At 39.1% G+C, this 21,943-nt stretch overlaps 1 protein-coding gene across 1 annotated transcript in view; it reads right to left on the bottom strand.

Moving 5' to 3' along the window:
* The window catches only part of LOC126094869 (nuclear exosome regulator NRDE2), a 190,092-nt gene that overhangs the window by 150,229 nt on the left and 17,920 nt on the right, over positions 1-21,943 (bottom strand). The window contains exons 3-4 of the mRNA XM_049909500.1: positions 12,899-13,024; positions 12,560-12,800 (exon numbers count right to left, since the gene is read on the bottom strand). Of these exons, the coding sequence (XP_049765457.1) occupies positions 12,560-12,800; positions 12,899-13,024 (367 nt within the window). The remainder of the gene's footprint in view (positions 1-12,559; positions 12,801-12,898; positions 13,025-21,943) is intronic.

Genomic DNA, 21,943 nt, shown 5'->3' on the forward strand with positions numbered 1-21,943 from the left:
TTTACAAAATGGCATGCTGCATCATCTTGTTGAAAGATCAACATCATGAGAAAGTCATAGCACAGCAACGTGTCTAAATGTGTTACTGCATTTACTGTAGGCTCCACGAAGGAAGATGGGCCTATAACCCTGTCCTTCAACAATCTACAGCACACCTGTACCTGGGGGGCAGGGGGGTCTTTCAATTCCCCACACATGACAACTGTGTGTGTTTATCGTGCTAGAAGTGTGGAATGTAGCCTCATCTGAGAAAGAGACGAAATCAATGAATGCCGTTTTCAACTATTTTTGTCAGAATTGGCTCCACAAATGCCTCCCATCATGGCCTGTCCTCAGGCCTGATTTTAAGATGAAGCTGTAGCCTGTACACATGTAGCTGCAGTCTCTCATGGATGACAGCGTGTACTGCTGAGTGAGGCTACTGTAGCTGCCTACTTGCTTGTTGGATTTACTTACGTGGACTCCACTGGAGGGTCATAAGGGTTTTCAACAGTAGCCTGTTAACTGTGCGCTTTGTGTGCTGGTCCAACAATGAAAGTGAACTCCCAGTTTCCCGAAGCCACTTGTCCCATTTCTTGATTGTTATACGAGGTGCATTCAAGTTCTAAAGCCTCCGATTTTTTTTCTCCGAACTGGAAAGAGATTGAAACATGCGCATTCTTTTAAAATGAGGCCGCGTTCATTGTCAATATGTCCCAGAGATGGCAGCACTGTACGGCAGATGGAATTTTACCGCCCGCGGCGAGAATGAGAACTGTTTTAAATACTTAAAATTGCGATGTTTTCCTTACTTGAACAGCGTGCAATCATTCGTTTTCTGAATTTGCATGGTGTGAAACCAATTGAAATTCATTGACAGTTGAAGGAGACATGTGGTGATGGAGTTATGGATGTGTCGAAAGTGCGTTCGTGGGTGCGACAGTTTAATGAAGGCAGAACATCGTGTGGACAACAAACCGAAACAACCTCGGGCTCGCACAAGCCGGTCTGACGACATAATCGAGAAAGTGGAAAGAATTGTTTTGGGGGATCGCCGAATGACTGTTGAACAGATCGCCTCCAGAGTTGGCATTTCTGTGGGTTCTGTGCACACAATCCTGCATGACGACCTGAAAATGCGAAAAATGTCATCCAGGTGGGTGCCACGAATGCTGAGGGACGACCACATGGCTGCCCGTGTGGCATGTTGCCAAGCAATGTTGACGCGCAACGACAGCATGAATGGGACTTTCTTTTCGTCGTTGTGACAATGGATGAGACGTGGATGCCATTTTTCAATCCAGAAACAAAGCGCCAGTAAGCTCAATGGAAGCACACAGATTCACCGCCACCAAAAAAATTTCGGGTAACCGCCAGTGCTGAAAAAATGATGGTGTCCATGCTCTGGGACAGCGAGGGCGTAATCCTTACCCATTGCGTTCCAAAGGGCACTACAGTAACAGGTGCATCCTATGAAAATGTTTTGAAGAACAAATTCCTTCCTGCACTGCAACAAAAACGTCCGGGAAGGGCTGCGCGTGTGCTGTTCCACCAAGACAACGCACCCGCACATCGAGCTAACATTACCCAACAGTTTCTTCGTGATAACAACTTTGAAGTGATTCCTCATACTCCCTACTCACCTGACCTGGCTCCTAGTGACTTTTGGCTTTTTCCAACAATGAAAGACACTCTCCGTGGCTGCACATTCACCAGCCGTGCTGCTATTGCCTCAGCGATTTTCCAGTGGTCAAAACAGACTCCTAAAGAAGCCTTCGCCGCTGCCATGGAATCATGGCATCAGTGTTGTGAAAAATGTGTACGTCTGCAGGGCGATTACGTCGAGAAGTAACGCCACTTTCATCGATTTCGAGTGAGTGGTTAATTAGAAAAAAAAATCGGAGGCCTTAGAACTTGAATGCACCTCGTATAATTGGGAACATCGTCAGTTGGTTGCAGTCCATACACACACTGAAAACGATGTTGTAGCAGTGTAATCAACTTTAGTTCCGTGAGAGAAAGCACATAGAAGGCCTTCTGCTGTGCAGTCCACATGACTCATGACGTGAGTTCACATGAGCACAGTACTTACACAGATGTGAACGCAGTACCAACTGTCACAAACAAACACAGAAAACATTTTTGAGTTACCATATTTGTAGAAGAGAACCGTCAATAAATATCTCAATTACACCTCAAGTTACTACATTTTATATTATTATGTGTTTAACTCAGATACCATGTATAGAAATAATACTGCGAACACAATGGTGAATGTAGTATCATAGCCAAGCCAGACACCCAGCCAACAACCACAACAGTATTGGAAGTTTACATACCTATTGGCTTTGCAAATGACGAATGCATGATGAGTTTTAACAAATGAGTCAGATCGTTAAGGGGACAAAAATTTCATTGTGATGAATGAGTGTAATTTGAAAATACGAAAAGGAAGAGAAGAAAAAATAGTTGTAGATCATGAAGCAAGGGAAATAATTCAAAGGGGAAGCTGCGTGGTAGAATTTTGTACAGAGTACAATTTAATCATTGAACACTTGTTTTAAGAATCATGAAAGAATATTGTATTCTTGGAAGAGATCTGAATACCTTAGGCTTTACACCGATTCAGATTTTAAAGTGCAAAACATTTATGTATTGTGGTAAAATTAGTTGCAAGTTTTGATGTTTAGCTTACCAGAAGGAACACAAAGCCTTTGCCCAAGTAACAGCAATCGCAGGCTGGCTTTCCTTACCATGCTGCCAGCAGTTCAGTTGTTAAAACACCCCTGTTGCCACACCATGGATAAACAGTACAATATAGTTTCATGCATTAGATTCATCTGTGTTCATCAGCTCTCATTGTAAAGTGGTATTGTCTGGCACTGAAGTGTTCTGCAATGTTTTTGGTGTTGTACTAATAATTGTTGTTTGAATATCATGGCACATATAGAAGTTTGCATGTTAATGATATGGCAAAATACTCTCCTCTTTGTGTGCTATCATTTCCCAAAACCTTGTTTCAATATCTCAGACTGTTTATGAAATATGAGGGATATATGAAAATTTCGTTCTGAGTGTCTCCCTGGAGCGTACGTTTGTGACAGAGCGCTTTATGTACATTCCACTTTCTCGACACGAGACAGATAGAGATATCCTTTCAAGTTTAAAGAATAATTCAATATGTTATATAAATTTCATATGCAGCAACCTAATAAGCACCAAACGGTAATTCATAGTAACCCCTATTTTTCACTGCAAACTTTAAGAATTAATTGCAGTAGTTTATCTTATACTGAAATACCACAATAACTATGATCATTAACAAAATGATAGGCAGTCACCTTGAAGATGACACATTAAGCCATAAGATGCGTGAGAATCAGAGTTCATTACCAAATAGTTTCTTTAAAATCATTTGACAAAGACTGCAGCCCGGCCCACTTGCACTGCTTGCACAGTCAAGTGAGCTTGACACGTTTCGCACAGAGTAAGCCTGGCTTAACATCACCTGTTCATGCATGTTCATCAACTGTCAGAAGTTTCGATTAGTTTTAAATACACTGCAGCAGCAGATGCAGATGCTGACTATAATCTAAATTGCAGATTAAAACTGAAGAAATTTGAGAGGGATGGGGCCTGGATAAGCTGAAAGAAATACTTATTGTGGAGAATTTCAAAAGGAACACTATGTGACAACTCACTGAAACAGAGAAAAGAAATACAATATAAGATGAATGGGTAGTTTTGAGAGATGAAACAGCAAAGATGACAGAAAAATAACTAGTCAAACAAAATTTAATTTTATCCCTGTTTCTCAGCTGCAAACGTGACTGTATTCAATACACTGGAGGTATGAATAAAAAATACCTTCAGTCACAACTTTTCGTGTTTTATTAGCTCGTACTAAAACTTTAAAAATGCTTTTCTTGGGTTATGTAGTAAGTTTACACTGTTCATCTTTCCCACTATTTCGCACATATTTTCTGTGTTTGACTTACGAATTTCATAATCTAATATCAAACTTTTTCATGACAGGAATATGCATTTCACCTCATTCAAGAAAAAACATAAAGCATGCATTAAAACACATTACCACTGATGATGGACCCACAGGGTCTGAAATGCATCATGTACTTAATAAAACATGAAAAGTTGTGACTGAAGGCATGTTTTAATTCATACCTCCAGTGTATAGTCAAACACAGCCAGGTAGAAGAAATCCTTAGATAACACATGAGGTATTGAATTTAACTGACAGAAGGAGAAAATATAAAAATGCACCAAATGAAGCAGATGTGGGGTTACAGATGTCTAAAACTGAGATAAAAGAAGTGCAAAATGGTAAAGCAGAAATGGCTACAGGAGAAATCTACACAGATTCAGAAGAATGTAGGTTGCAGTAGATACTGGGAGATGAACAAGCTTGCACAGGACAGAGTAGCATGGAGAGCTGCATCAAACCAGTCTCACGACGGAAGACCACAACAACAACAACAACAACAACAACAAGTTACAGGAATATTATGGAAAGGGATGAGGAAGAAGATAAAGATGAGATGGGACATACAATATTCCAAGAAGTATTTGACCAAGCACTGAGAGACCAATGTTGAAACAAGGCACCTGGAGTATATTACATTCCTCAAAATATACAAGACGGGCAAAATCTTTTCAGACTTAAAGAAGGCTGTAATAATTCCAGTTCCAAATAAGGCAGGTACTGAACTATCATTTTAATAAGTCACAGCTGCCAGATATGGACAAAAATTAATTAGAAACAAATATATGTGTGCATGTATATCTCTATAGTTCTGGAAAAGGATCTGTCTGGAAACCAGCAAAGTTCTCAGTCTTGTTTATGTGCCTTTAGATGAATAATCATTTCTACTACTCAGTAAGTTGGTATCTTTACTCCTTAATTTAAATGTTAGGAAATATTTCCTGAAAGTAACTGTCTGAAGAACAGAAGCTGGTGAAGAATGGTTCTGCATAAGACTGCTGAAGATTAGATGGGTAGGTTGGATAACTAAAGAAGAGGTACTGAATACAATCAGAGAGATAATAAATTCATGTCACAACTTGACTAAAAGAAGAGATATTTTAAAAGCACGCATTATAATCATAAGGCATCAGGGAATGTGCTTTGGTAATGGAGTGAAGTGTGATGAGTTAAATTGTAGAGGGAGATCAAGGTTTGACTACAGTTAGAAGGTTCTACTGCACACATGTTGTACAGTTATTCTAAGATGAACATGTCATACAGGTTACATTAATATGGCAAATCAATCTTCGGACTGAAGACCATAACAAAATAAAATGTTAGATGTTGAAAATTAGATGAATAAAAGTAACCATTCTGTGCATAGATGACGCACTGTACACTCAACAGGTGCATAAATAGGATATTGAAATAGGTGCTAATCTTTCACACAAAGTCCTTCCCCAGATGCACACGTGCACGCACACACACACACACACACACACACACACACACACACACACACACGCAAGGTCAATGTTTGATATGTTTCTTACAATTCACACTGTCCCATGTGTCACCACCTATCAGTTGTTTCCCTCTCCAGGTGTCTCAAACACGGTTGATTCACTTCTCCTTTGGTCTTCCTCTTTTCTTTACGCTTTCTACTGTTTTTTATTATATTTTATTTACTTATTTATTTGTCAGTTCACTCTGAGGAACGATACTGAACAAAATCTTGACAACAGTTTCAATCACGTTTATGCACCTGTTGACAATCTAGCACCTCAGATACATTTAGAGGTTATTTTTAACCTTCCAGTATTTGTATTCTACCCAGGACTTCCCAGTAAGATATTACAACATGAGCTAATGCCATGCAATGTCTGGCTTGAGCCCTTGACAAGTTCTACAGCAGATGCTAACTGCTCTCAAAAAACATAAAATAGATAATACTTGAGATTACTCATTAATACGGTATACAGCAACATTGAAATACATTGTAGAAATGACTTATTATAACATGTGAAGCAACTGAATAATTTGTTTATAGTTGTACAGCAGGTTTCAGTTGGAGATCATTTTTCAGCACAAGTTGTACAATTACAACTAAATTATTCAGCAGCTTCATATGTTACAATATGTCATTTCTACGATTTATCACAGCTGTGGAACACATCAAACAAAAACTATGTCGCAGTACACGTTTTGCTTTTTTAGATGCACGTACGTCAAGTTGAGAAGCATTTTTTGTCCCATTTTCGTAAAGAACACTTTGTTTACAAGGTTAATAAATGCTGTTTCTGCTAAAAACAAGTTATTCATCATCATTTTTTCTATCAACACATAGTATATTTTGAAAGTTCATTTCATTATAAGTAAACCATGTGTACCAGACTTCTTCAAACTTTTAAATGCTCACAAGTATCATTTCTCCTGTTGCTAATTCTCACAAAGACAATGTACAAATGTAGCCAATATCATGAAATTACTCTGTTCTCAGCCTTTCTCATGTCCTGTATTTAAAATCACTGTCTGTCTCACAGTTTCTCTGTGAACTGCATAGTTCAACCCAAAACAACCACCTCTGTAGCTGTGTATTTAAGCAAACTGACACAATACAAGTAATACTTGTATTTTTCATTACACATGCAAATTTACCTGTACCAGAGTATTGACTAGTTGTGGGTTTTAGCAAGTGTTTGTTGTAGGTGAAAGTCCTCACAATGTTTCCCCTCATCCTTTCATAGAAAGTCCAAGATTTTTTTTTTTTACAGAAGAGGAAATTATGGCACTGCTGCTATTAGCTGATGATGAAGACTCCAACAACTATGTTGATATAAATGAATATGTACAAGAATATGGGCTCAGGCTGACATAAACCAATAAAATTTTCTCAAGCATCAAGTGGTAAAATACCCATGAGCTTTCGGATGAGTGTTCCTTGGCCACTGTCAAGTGGTGGCTGATCTCAGACCCAGAAAAAGCATTATCCCCACAAAGTGCATCATATAATTTGACAAACTATCTGTGGACTTTCAAATGTGCACACCAGTATACATAACAATTCTACCCACTACCTTCCAGATTAGTGTTTTTGGCCATTGTCAAGTGCTGACTGTAAGCAGTCACCACTTGGCAATGCCCAATGAGCACTCATCTAAGAACTAGTATATATTTGACCACTTAACACTGTTGCTGGAAACATGAGAAAAATTGTATTAATTCAGATGTGATTGTTTCTCCAACTTGTGAATCTTTGAGCATGTTTGATACTAAAGAATCCTAATGACCAGTTAAACAACAGACAAAACCTGTTAGTCACAAGTAAAGAATGAAGAGTCGTAACTTTACTTTTGATAAACTACGAGCTTTGGCCTGGTTAATGCATTAAACACTCAAGCACAATTCTCTTACCTCTACTTTGATGATAAATTAATGGATGGAACTGTTATGTATAATAATATGCACATTACAAAAGTTCACAGATAGTTTGACAACTCTTATGGGACATAGTTCAGGACTGAGGGGTTTGCAGTGACAATGCCATAGAAAAGAATCCTGTTTTACTTCACTCAGGCAAGTTAACTTATCCCATCATAGCAAGATAAGTATGGTAGTCGAACGTGTAGACTCTTGGAGAGAATGTGGCTATTGATGAGAAACACATTGCGTTTTGAGGAGAATGTCTCTTGTGGAATCAGAGGACTGGTGACAGCTGTATAATCTACAGAACAGGTAGCACAATAAAGTTTTAGCTATTATGAAATTTTTGGGCGCAGCAGAGTCTGACTGGGGAACAACACATTGTGGAATACCACAAGGATCTTTACTTGGTTTCTATTATTTCTCATACGTATCAATGACCTACCTCTGTCCTCCAACAAAGCAAGCCACTTCACAAGGTATGCTGATGATACAAGTATTGCAATACACAACAAAACATCCACTAACGTAGATGCCTATGTCAATCAATCGCTCACAGATGTTCTGTACTTATGCATAACGAACTCACTAGCAACACACCTCAGAAAAACAACTATATCTGATTCAGTTCTAGCCATAAAAGCCAACAGGAGATTTTTATTGCACATGACATTCAGTGGAATTCTTAGGTTAACTAGGGGAGTAACATCCTCACAACATTTGTTATAAGGACTGAAAACAGTGTCTCAAAGTTATCCTATTTTGGTTCTTTTCATTCACTTTTGAGTTATTGGGGGAATTTATTGGCAATGAAAAAAGTATTTAACCATAAGAAATTATTAGCGTTATGTGTGGAGAGCTGTGAGGTATCCTCTGTCACAGCATTTTAAATAAATTGGGGATACTGAGCACTGTCACTGTTGTTGTTGTTGTTGTTGTTGTCTTCAGTCCAAATTCTACTTTGATGCGTCTCTCCATGCTACTCTATCCCGTACAAGCCTCTTCATCTCCAAGTAATTCCTGCAACCTACGTCCTTCTAAATTTGCTTATTGTGTTCATCTCTTGGTCTCCCTCTACGATTTTTACCCCACCCCACACTTCCCTCCAGTACTATTAAATTGATGATCCCTGGAGTACTAAATTGGTGATCTCTTGATGCCTCAGAATGTGTCCTACCAATCAAACCCTTCTTCTAGTCAGGTTGTTCCACAAATTTCTCCTCTCCCCAATTCTGTTCAGTACTTCCTCATTAGTTATGTGATCTTCCCACTAATCTTCAGCATTCTTCTGTAGCACCTCATTTCCCAAGTGTCTATTTTTTTCTTGTTCAAACTAAACACTCCATACAAATACTTTCAGAAAGGCCTTCCTAACACTTAAATCTATACTCTATGTTAAAAAATTTCAAATCTATACTCAATGTTAAAAAATTTCCCTTCTTCAGAAACGGTTTTCTTGCCATTGCCAATCTACATATTATATCCTCTTTAGTTTGACTACCATCAGTTATTTTGCTTCGCAAATAACAAAACTCATCTAATACTTTAAGTGTCTCATTTCCTACTCTAATTCCCTCAACATCACCTGATTTAATTTGACTACATCCCATTATCCTTGTTTTGCTTTTGTTGATTTTTATCTTATATCCTTTCAAGACATTGTCAATTACATTTGACTGCTCTTCCAAGTCCTTTGCTGTCTCTGACAGAATTACAATGTCATCGACAAACATCAAAATTTTTATTTCTTTTCCCTGAACTTTAATTAATTTTTCTGTGGTTTCCTTTACTGCTTGTTCAGTGGTTGAATAACTTTGGTTTAGGCTACAACCCTGTCTCACTCCCTTCTCAACCAGTTTCCCTTCCATGCCCCTCGACACTTATAACCGCCATCTCATTTCTGTACAAATTGTAAATAGCTTTTCTCTCCCTGTATTTTACTCACACCACCTTTAAAATTTGAAAGAGAGTATTCCAGTTGGCATTTTCAAAAGCTTTATCTAAGTCCACAAATGCTATAAATGTAAATTTGCCTTTCCTTAGTCTATCTTCTACGAGTAGTCATAGGGTCAGTATTGCCTCACAGTTTCTCTGGAATCCACACTGATCTTCCCCACAGTTGCCTCTATCAGTTTTTCCATTTTTCTGTAAAGGAGTCATGCTAGTACCTTGCAGCTGTGACTTGTTAAACTGATAGTTTGGTAATTTTCACACCTGCCACTACCTCACTATATATCTTTCCAATTGTGCCCTTTATAAATGATAATCCTTCCCACTATGAAATAAGCGGAACACACTACAGACATAACATGGGAAGAAAATATGAATTATACAGCAACCCAAAAAAATCTGTCTCTAGTACAAAATGTTATAAAATGTACTAGAACCAAAATCTTTGATTATTAATTAATATTAAGTCCTTACAAAATAATAACAAATTATGTAAAAGTAGACAAAATAATCATTTACATAAAAAACTTTTTAATCACATAATGCATTTTTAACAGATATATACAGAATGTTTATCACATTTTTATGATTTTGCTGCACCAGTTTTAATTTGTCTTTCTGTTTCATTATCTAATGTTCTATAATTCACAATAAATTGCCTTTGAACTTGATGAATCCAGCAGGGTGTCTGTATAATCAATCGCTAATGTTATACAATTCATAATAAAGTTCCCTTTTATCTCAATAGTGATTGTAAATGAAAGAGATGTAACATTAAATTACACATATTGACTCATTTAACATTCTCATGCCAACACACGCCAGTGGATCTATGAAATATATATTGAAAAAATCAATATATTTTAGACTTTAGCTGTGCTGCCGCAGATTATATGCCGCAGAAATATACGCTTGCAATACCATCTTCAGGTTAAGTGGAATACCACCAGGGCAGACCTTTTAGGTTAGCTTCTTCACATACAATTACAAACTGTACAAAATATTTACATCACGTTTGATGTTTCAACAATGCACAATGGAAACAATGATGATGTTTTTCAACAAATGAAACTAAGTCTTTCACATTATATATACAGCACATATGTGTCAAGAAACACATTCATCCCCCCGCCCCAAAGAAACACACACACACACACACACACACACACACACACACACACACACACATTACGGAGCACATAAACAACAAACACACGAAAAATTTTGATTAATACTTCACGCAAAATAAAGATGAGACTTCTATTTTTTACCATGTAATATCCAAAAAGTTCACAATACATAAAACAAGAGGAAGGCAACTTATGTGTGATCCACTGACAAAGAATCATCAGATAATTATAAATCTTCTGTAAATGTAAGACTGAATTTTCTGATTTCTATTCACTGGTTTTAATAGAAGTAGCAGCCATTTCATAGTGTCTTATCACACACTGTCATCAGATCTTTAGCAGATGCAGAGGAAAGCCACAAGCAAGACAAGACTTATATAATGGACATGGCCACAAATTGTGAAGAGATCTGCATAAAAAATAAACCAAAACCCAAAAAGGAAGTAATAAATGCTACTAAGAGGGTCTATACAAGGGCGATGTACTTGAGGACAATATTATGGAAATGGAACAGGATGTAGATGAAGATGAAATGGGAGATATGATACTGCGTGAAGAGTTTGACAGAGCACTGACAGACCTAAGTCGAAACAAGGCCCCGGGAGTAGACAACATTCCATTAGAACTACTGACGGCCTTGGGAGTGCCAGTCCTGACATAACTCTACCATCTGGTGAGCAAGATGTTCGAGACAGGCGAAATTCCCTCAGACTTCAAGAATAATATAATAATTCCAATCCCAAAGAAAGCAGGTGTTGACAGATGTGAAAATTACCGAACTATCAGTTTAATAAGTCACAGCTGCAAAATACTAACGCGAATTCTTTACAGACGAATGGAAAAACTGATAGAAGCCAACCTTGGGGAAGATCAGTTTGGATTCCGTAGAAATATTGGAACACGTGGGGCAATACTGACCCTTCGGCTTATCTTAGAAGCTAGATTAAGGAAAGGCAAACCTACGTTTCTAGCATTTGTAGACTTAGAGAAAGCTTTTGACAATGTTGACTGGAATACTCTCTTTCAAATTCTGAAGGTGGCAGGGGTAAAATATAGGGAGCAAAAGGCTATTTACAATCTGTATAGAAACCAAATGGCAGTTATAAGAGTTGAGGTGCATGAAAGGGAAGCAGTGGTTGGGAAGGGAGTGAGACAGGGTTGTAGCCTCTCCCCGATGTTATTCAATCTGTATATTGAGCAAGCAGTGAAGGAAACAAAAGAAAAATGCGGAGTAGGTATTAAAATCCATGGAGAAGAAATAAAAACTTTGAGGTTCGCCGATGACATTGTAATTCTGTCAGAGACAGCAAACGACTTGGAAGAGCAGTTGAACGGAATGGATGGTGTCTTGAAGGGAGGATATAAGATGAACATCAACAAAAGCAAAACGAGGATAATGGAATGTAGTCGAATTAAGTCAGATGATGTTGAGGGTATTAGATTAGGAAATGAGACACTTAAAGTAGTAAAGGAGTTTGGCTATTTGGGGAGCAAAAATAACTGATGATGGTCGAAGTAGAGAGGATATAAAATGTAGACTGGCAATGGGAAGGAAAGCGTTTCTGAAGAAGAGATATTTGTTTACATCGAGTATTGATTTAAGTGTTAGGAAGTCGTTTCTGAAATTATTTGTATGGAGTGTAGCCATGTATGGAAGTGAAACGTGGATGATAAATAGTTTAGACAAGAAGAGAATAGAAGCTTTCGAAATGTGGTGCTACAGAAGAATGCTAAAGATTAGATGGGTAGATCACATAACTAATGAGGTGGTGTTGAATAGGTTTGGGAAGAAGAAAAGTTTGTGGCACAACTTGACTAGAAGAAGGGATCGGTTGGTAGGACATGTCCTGAGGCATCAAGGAATCACCAATTTGGTATGGGAGGGCAGCGTGGAGGGTAAAAATTGTAGAGGGAGACCAAGAGATGAATACACCAAGCAGATTCAGAAGGATGTAGGTTGCAGTAGGTACTGGGAGATGAAGAAGTTTGCACAGAATAGAGTAGTATGGAGAGCTGCATCAAACCAGTCTCAGGACTGAAGACCACAACAACAACAAAATGCTACTATTACAGGTAACCCAAGAAAGAAATTTACCTGGTAATTGACATACTGAATCCACATGTCAACATCATTTGAATTCTTCGTTAAAGCAACATTGTATTCCTCTGTTTTGCTCATGATTTCACTCTCTTGTTTCTCACATGATGATACCCCCTTGCAATTTTCTGCTTGTGAATTCTCTTCATCAAGACAATAAAGATAATAGCGATAATTTCTCTTTTTTGCTTTATGGGATGGTAGTTTTCCCAGTGCTTTATGGTGGTTGCACTTATAACTGAAATATGAAATACATTAAATTCTTCATTATGCAATTATGTGAAACTTTCTTTAGTGTCAGCATAATGTGAACTAAAATAATGATTGAAATCTCACACTGGGACTGCTGGTTTGTAAAGTGTATCAACTTTTAAGAATCCCTTGTTTGGACATTTATCCTCATAAAAATCTTCAGTTTTTTCTTGGCTGGGAATCGCACATACTGGACTCTCATCTCTGCTTCTACAACAAGAAAACAGGTCTTTTCAATAGTATGAAGGAGAAATACCAATGTGTCAATAAGTTTAATGCTTTCACAAATAAAAAAGTTCCATTTGACTTTAATGGTGGTGGTTAATTTACAATGTGATCAATTTCTGACTACTACAATACCGTCCTCACGGCTCACCTACATATGGCAATGTATATGTACAAACAATCCTTGTTACATGTACATGTACTGTATAGACTATGCTTGTTAAGTGTAACTGGTGCTTGAGGATGGAAGTGCAATATTTCAAAAATGATCATGTAGTAAAGAGACTGTTGACTTGCACTAATGACTGAACATGGGATTTTTTTTTTTTTTTTTTTTTTTTCAAGTTTCATTTTCACATTTGAGTTTAAAATGTGTGGGATAGACCTATGAGATCAACTGCCCACGCAGCACCTGACTGATTCAATTTCTGGTTGCAATGAAAGAATGCTAGCCTAGTAGCAAAAAGTTTGTATTGGAAAGAAAGCATGCTATGGATCTCCAATGATTCCATGGACACAGGGTTAATAAGAGTGTGCAATTTAGACATGTTAACCACAACAAGCACTCTGATGAGCAATGTCAGTCATATTACTAGCCTGGAAGTGAAGATGCAAATGTCTGTAGGAGGAAGTAACTTCTGGATGAAATGGTGCAAACAGTGGCAGCGGTTGTTCTGCTGGCATGATGCGCCACTGCATTACAGGCTGTTCTTTTACAGTCTGCTTAGCTTGTAGCTTCAGGACGGCTTGTAATTATGGGTGTTGCTGCACTTTTTGTTCCATTTGAAGTTGTAGCTGCTGCCATACTTTCAAGAATTCAGATCCATGTTAACTGCAACTTAGTCTGCTGTCCAAGCACACACACTAAGTTTTGAGTCCTCATCATTTATGTACATCTTTCTGGTGTAGTATATGTTTTTTAAGAAAGCTTTGCACAACTCCCAAGTACAAAACTAGTTTTTGCTTAAATGCTGTGTGCTGTGTACATAATGGATAGCCAACCTAAAAATCCTCCAAGGAAGTCTATTGCCACACCACAGTTGAAATGGCCACCAAGTAAAACAGTCCAAATAAACACCCACAGAGAGACAGGAAGGTAGAACAAAGCACAATATCAGTGACAGATGTAGGCAAAGCACAACTCAGTTCAATGTGACTGTGCTTTACTTGGCAGCAAATTGTATTAGCTATGAGAATGTTAGCAGTGTTGCACATGTGATAACTTTATTACACTGTCTCCCAGTGGTCAGTACAGCACATTCTTGCTTATAAAATGTGCTATAACCCTGAATGTAATACTTGGGATGCACACCGTCGCACCAGGCCACCAGCACACTATGCTTCAAATATTTTGACAACGACATCTGTGCAGGACAGCCGCCAGAGGTCATCTCTGGTGGGCCACGTGACTTGTGCATATGACACAGCACCCACCACATCTATCACAAACCTCCTCTTTATAAGCACAGTGCAGTAGGCATTTACACTCATATTGTGTTCTTAGTTACTGTCAGCAACTGCTTGTGTCTGTACATGGATTGTTTGTGTGTTTGTGTCTATGTTCTTAGCTGTTGTTTGCTTGTATATGGAAGAAGAATAAACTTTGGTTCACTGTGGCTGTACTGTTGTTTGCATCTTACATTACGATACAACTGAGGATGAGTGTGGTGTTCACTTCCGCATGCTCAGTCTGTTAGCTGTTACTTAGGTTCTTCTGGCAATGGAGGCATTGCTCAAATCTCTCCTCAAGCAGAAGCAGGCTCCTATTGTTGCCATCATGAACTTGTCGGCCACACTGTCTATGCAGGCTCCCGTTCTGTTAGCGTACCCACCACACTTTTCCACTCAAGACAACACAACCAAAGAGTGAGAGTCTTACAAGAAGCAGCTTTGGCAACATTTCCTTGCCTGTGGTATCACTGATGCAAACATGTCTACAGCTTTGTTCCTTTCTCTGATTTCTGCTCAGAGTTTTTGCACCAGATAATCCCTCTTCAGAAACCAGTGTCACTTTTGTTTGATGAAATGTGTAGGTTGTTGTCAAATGATCACCATAAAGCAATGCAGTGTCATTGCAGTACATGTAGAGTTCTATCATTGTCATAAATAGTCCCAACAGGCCCACTGGGCTTGGACAGCTGAACTCCAAAGACTCAGTCATAAACATAAGTTTCTTTCTGACGTTCATCACGATTCCTATGATGATTTTATGGTTCTCGACACCATGATTCGGTCTGCTGCTGCCAAGGAGGTGCATCAACACGCTCTACAAAGCGAGAATCCATCTTCGGCTGAAGTGTTAAATATTGCTCAGTCTTTCAAGGTATCTCATGCTGCTGCTGATCAGATTGAATCCTGATGTGACATCGCCACACCAGTTCCTGTTCATGATTATTGCGCATCAGTCAATTCTAGTCAGGAGGATAATGTGGTAGCCGTACAAACATGGCCTCCGCACCACACTGGGCAGCAATGTGCCAAACAACAACAAAATAACAAACCACAGCAATGCCAATGCTCAGCGCTCCCATCTTGCTCATACCGTTCCGTGCAACATGAAAGGGTAACTTGCACTAAGTACTGAGTGGCTTGCAACAACTGTAGAAAAGAAGTATATGTGCATGGATGTTAATTTTGTGCCTCCAGTGCTTACGAATCATAACAAATTGTTGATCAAAGTACAAGTGATGGACCAAGTGCTCAAACTACAAGTGGAGAAGGGTGCAGCTGCAACTTTAATGAACTCGCAAACTTATGTGAATTTGGGATCTCAAGCTCTGGTTCCTGTTACTCAATGTTTGGTGTTACAACAAGCAGCATATTCCAATTTAGGGGCAATTTATGGCCTCCTCTACGTATAAAGCCATGGTATGTTGCTTGACTTTTCTGGTAGTGGATGATGCTGACACTGCAAATGTGTTTCGTCTGGATGGTTCCAGTGCTTTTGGTTTTTCCATTTTGGATGTGGTGCACCTCGTTTCCAACCAGGTCATTACTAGCAGTTAGATTCTCTGTGTTCTGAGTTCTCATCACTTCTCTCAAATGTTTTAGGTTGTGGCACTAATTTTGCAGCCCTATCCCAGTTGCTTTGCATGATCGAGTGAAAGTGGAATTGTGAAGGCACATAGTAGGATGTAATACAGCCTATTACATTGAGTGAGTGTGAGTGGTCTACCCTCCTCATGACTGTAAAAAAAACCGATTGGTCAGCTTCGCCTCTACAGCAACTTTAAAGTTTTAGTTAATGCTCAATGTATCACTGACACCTAACCTTTGCCCTGTCTGAACGAGTTATTGGCTACATTCGCAGGGGGTCAGATTTTCTCCAAAGCTGACTTATCTGAAGCCTATTTACAGGTTCTGTTGGATGAGGATTCTAAATGGATTGTTGTGGTTACCAAACCCTTCGAGCCATACCAACATCAGCACCCTGGTAGTTTTTCAACATTTATAGGAACAACTGACAATGTCCGTTCCAGGGTGCATCAACTATCTCTATGACATAGTCATGAAGGGTGCATCCATAGAGAAGCTTTTATCTAACTTACACACTTTATTCATGGTCTTACATCACAAGGTTGAAATGCAACTTGGCCAAGTCACACTTTTTTCAGCCATCCATTTTGTATTTGGGGTCTGAGGTTTCTCAGGACAGTGTTATGCCTTTAAGTCATTACAGCGCCATGGTCATGACACTGCCTTGCCTTACAAATGTCAAAGAACTCCAAGTATATTTGATTAAAATTGCTTACTATCAAAAATTTATTCCATTGTGGCCGCACTGGCCCATCCCCTCCACAAGATGGTATATATGAATGTTGCTTTTCAGTGCACACCAGCCTGTGAGCATGCTTTCATGCTTTTGAAATCAAAATTATATTCTGCTCCTTGTCTGGCTACTTTCCATCCCTATCACCACTTGGTTTTGGTCACAGACACCTCTCCATATAGATTCAGGCCCATTTGCACACATCAATATGAGGATGGTTCTTAATGTCTGGTACCTTACATGTCAAAAACACTCAACTCCACTCAGCAATGCTACTATCTAGTAGAAAAGGAAGTGCTTGCTATCGCCTATGCCCTCAAAAAGTTTAATGTGTTCTTGTGTAAGTCTAAGTTCCACCTTTCTGCTGACCAAAAACCCTTGGTTTTGTTCTTTAATTCTCCTACTTTGTTGCCAGTTGAAGCAGCACATTGTCTCCAGCGTTGGGCCTTGTTTCTATCTTGCTGCAATTATGAAATACATTTTCAGCCTACCGCACAGCATGCCAATGCCAATACCCTGACCCAACTTCCGATGGGACCAGAGCTTACTCTTGATCAGGATAATTTCCTTTGTTTTCAATTAGATGCTGGTGAGCAATATACAGTGGAAGGGTTCCCTATTAGGCTCTCAGATTGCAGCTGCTGTCATTACCAATCTGGTTTTGGAGCAAGTTGTTCACCTCATTCAGGAGGTTTGGCCGGGCGGGCCTCCAGGCATGTCTTCTGATCCTTTGTGTAACTATTTTCCCTTCCATCACTGCCTTTCGGTATTTGACAGTGTTGTTCTCTTAGCTAAGGATTGGACTGTGGCCTAGACAGCATGTGCCTCAGCTTCTACATCAGGCTCACTGGGATCTCTTACCAAGCTATTGACCCGTCAGCATGCGTTTTCGTACGGCATCAATGGTGACACGGTACTTCTTGTCATGGCCTGCTCTTGGTGTGCTGCTCAACAGGCAGCACAGTGGGCTATGCTCTCTCTGTAGCCCGCAACATGCAGCATCTGTGGGAATACAATCCTGTTGATTTGACAGAACCCTTCCTACATTCTTACTGGTTGTTGGTTGTCAATGTTTCCTCAAAATTTCCATATTTTATCCCCTGACCTACGATTCAGGTCCTCTCCAAAGTTTTTTCTATGCTTTTTATATTCTTGTGACAGGTAAAGATCCACAGTTTGTGCCTGAGACCTTCCATGATTTGTGTGCTTGTCAAGGCATTCACCCCATATCTGCTCATTCTTCTAACCCAATCTAAAGGCAAGGTGGAACATCTCATCTGCATGTTCAAGGTTCAAATGAAGAAATATGTCATGGTATCCTCCACGGAAAATGCCTTTACAAACTTCTTGAGTTCCTACAGCTTTATGCTGGTGATGGATTGGAGTTTGGCTGAGATGCTCAATGGTCACCACCTACACACCCTCCTCCAGTAGTTTTGTACTGTGTTAAATAATATGTAGTAAGTATTTGGAAAACTACTTAAGAGGGAATTATTTTGTGGGCTGTCGAATGTTGAAAAGTTTTCTACAGCAAGCAGAAATTAACGATTAATTTATAGCAGAAATGTTGTTGGGCAATTTCAAGTATTGGATCGATTCATTGTGTACTGTAAATAGTGATCCATTTCTATTGTTAGCAGTACATATAATGAGTGGTTAGCCCATTAGTGAGTGTAATTTGTTGTGTTAAAGTTGCACGCACTGCGTAATTGTGCCACTGCAGGATCTGTGTTAATTTATAATTGTGAGTGAGCCGCAAGCTCACTGTATTGATAGAAATGGATCTCGATACTTGTTAAACAGAAAGGTAGTAAACCAGAATCTTATAGTGAAATACACACAGAAGATGTGAAATTTGGATTTAGAGGTGTACACTGGACATTACAGGAACTATTTTGGTAGAGTTAAACTAAAGAGGGACTAGCTACTACTGCTTTGTATTGATGTGACAAATGATCTTTTTTCTTTCCAGGCAAGGATTATACTGAGTTCACAATATGTCAACACCTTAAGAGGCACAATTTTTGATTAATTTAAATTAAGGATCAAATTGGTGGTGTCAATTAGCTTTCTTTTTTTTCTTTTTTTTACGTTACCAATTTGTGTGGGTCTAATTTCGTAGGAACTGAATCACGCATGTGCAATTATATTGTTGTTGAAGGAAAAAGGCTACAAAGAAAACAAGGTGAAAAAATGAAAACTGAGTCCCCCGTTTTAATAATCATGGAGCTCTACTGTTCGCAGCAACAGATATAAGTCCTCAACTTATAAATAAAAAAAATAAATAAAAACACCAAGAAAAAGAAGAAGGAAAAATAAGTACAACACAATGACATTATAAATGATTTTAAAAACTACTTAAATCAGAGAATGGTGATAAGGTTCATACCGTATTTACTCGAATCTAAGCCGCACTTTTTTTCCAGTTTTCGTAATCCAAAAAACGCCTGCGGCTTAGAATCGAGTGCAAAGCAAGCGGAAGTTATGAAAAATGTTGGTACGTGCCGCCGCAACTCATCTGCCGTCGAATATATGTATTATGTAGCGCTACGCGGGCATGCTTTATAGGCACAAAGATAAATACTGGTGCCAAAACCTCTGCGTCAGTAAACAAATTTAAAAAAAAAAGTGGAAGACGAGCTTTTTTTCTCTGCCGCCAGTTTCGACCACTGCATTTTCATACATTATCCAACGAAGTAAATACAAATTCCGTATTGTTCATCTTCGAATGTAGCACAACTTCAGTGTACTACGAAAATCTGACTGGCAAGACTGTTTGGGATGTTTGTCAATATGGCCAACTCTACGTTCTGAATTTTTTCCTATCTGTGAGAAGAGATGGTTGCTAATAGGAACCTGATGATATTTGAATCACATACAGTATTCTCTTCACCGTAAGAATAATACGAATATAAACATTTTGCCATGTATTCTTTCGTGTTTGCTGCTATCTCATTTAAATCCTGTCTGCCTAATAAACTACGAAACTAGAGTGAGACAACAGCAAACGCGGAAGAATATACGTGTCGTGTCATGTTTATATTCGTATTATTTTATGCCTAATAGTGATACAGTCAGAAATGAAGCACGGCAAGTGACTAGATTTTTAAATCTAAGATGACTCTAATTTCTGTGCAGAATTTGATGTAATAAAGAAGCGGCCGCAAAGATTTTCAAACAGAGAAAAATTTTCGCCTAACTCTCGTTCAGAACTTGTTCTATCATACGCAGTCTATTATTTTATTCTTGTTGATCATTATCAAAGAAAGCAGCAGTGTAAGTAACAACAAATAGCAGTCTCTTGCCATAGTTTCGCTAATGAGACGAATCCTCTCTTTTTTTTTAATTGTACGCGGCGGTAGCGCGCACTAAAGCAAGCCATGCCGCGAGCCGCGACAGGCCGTAAACAAACACGCACTATCGGAATGCGACAAACAATGCATGACACAGTGCAGTAATGCATTTTCAACTGAAGAGTGACGCAAACACCTATAACAAAGAAAACGGCACTTATCAGGTCAAACCAAAATAAGCAATCGATTCAAACCAAACGAAGCACGCGAAAAAGGAAAGGTACCCGTATAAATACGGACGGAGCGCCTGACGCATAGCAATGGCTACGTGGTAAAGCTTAACTGCTAAGCTTACGACTCGAACCAAACTACTGTAGTTGTATCGTCATTCATTCGACCTAAATTGTGTCTCATATTACAATGGACCAACTTTGTTTCGATTTAGAGGTGCGGCCCTAAACTTTTATCTCCCCTTGAATTTCGAGTCTCAAATTTCAGGTGCGGCTTAGATTCGGGAATTTTTTTTTTCCTTATTTCGAGTCTCATTTTCCAGGTGCGGCTTAGATTCGAGTAAATACGGTAATCAAGAGTTATAGAATGTAAGCTATACAGTAGTAAGATTAAAGATAGTGACAGCACTGGGTCTAGTAATGTCCTAAAGAGATTCTTAGGTAGAAACAGTCTGATATTAAAATATGTAATTGCTGATAAGCACAGCGAGTGTATCACTGAATAGCAATGAATTATGTATTACATCTCTGATTTGTGTGTGTGTGTGTGTGTGTATGTGTGTGTGTGTGTGTGTCTATCTCTATCTCTATAAAAAGAATAAATTTTAAAGGAGTCTGTTGCCAACACGTGTATACCGTATACAAAGGTTTTCAATATTTGAATCAGTGCACGTCTTAAAGTTAATACAAGCCTTGGTTTGCCTGTAGTTGCATTGTAGTCACGAGTATTACACCCAACTTTAAAGGAATTGTTTGTCTGCTTACAATCCCACTGTGTTAGCAAGTAACTGATACACTATGTGATCAAAAGTATCAAGACACCCTCACAAAAATACGTTTTTCACATTAGGTGCATTGTGCTGCCACCTACTGCCAGGTACTCCATATCAGCGACTTCAGTATTCATTAGACATCATGAGAGCAGAATGGGGCACTCCATGGAACTCACGAACTTCGAACGTGCTCAGGTGACTGGGTGTCACCTGTGTTATACATCTGTATGCAAGATTTCAACACTCCTAAACATCCCTAGGTCCACTGTTTCCAATGTGACAGTGAAGTGGAAACTTGAAGGGACACATACAGCACAACAGCTTACAGGCCGACCTCTCCTGTTGACTGACAAAGACCGCTGACAGTTGAAGAGGGTCTTAATGTGTAATGGGCAGACATTTATAAAGACCATCACACAGGAATTCCAAACTGCATCAGGATCCACTGCAAGTACTATGATAGTTAGGCAGGAGGTGAGAAAACTTGGATTTCATGGTTCAGCGGCTTCTCATAAGCAGACTGGCCTGCACAGAGTCCTGACCTGAATCCTACCGAACACCTTTGGGATCTTTTGGAACACAGACTTCATGCCAGGCCTCACCGACCAACATCGATACCTGCCCTCAGTGCAGCACTCCGTGAAGATTGGGCTTCCATTCCCCAAGAAACCTTCCAGTACCTAATTGAATGTATGCCTGCAAGAGAGGAAACTGTCATCAAGGCTAAGGGTCGGCCAACACTATATTGAATTCTAGCATTACCGATGGAGGATGCCATGAACTTGTAAGTCATTCTCAGCCAGGTGTCCAGATACTTTTGATCACATAGTGTACCTGGT

The sequence above is a fragment of the Schistocerca cancellata genome, chromosome 8 (assembly GCF_023864275.1).
Source record: "Schistocerca cancellata isolate TAMUIC-IGC-003103 chromosome 8, iqSchCanc2.1, whole genome shotgun sequence".
NCBI lineage: Eukaryota > Metazoa > Arthropoda > Insecta > Orthoptera > Acrididae > Schistocerca > Schistocerca cancellata.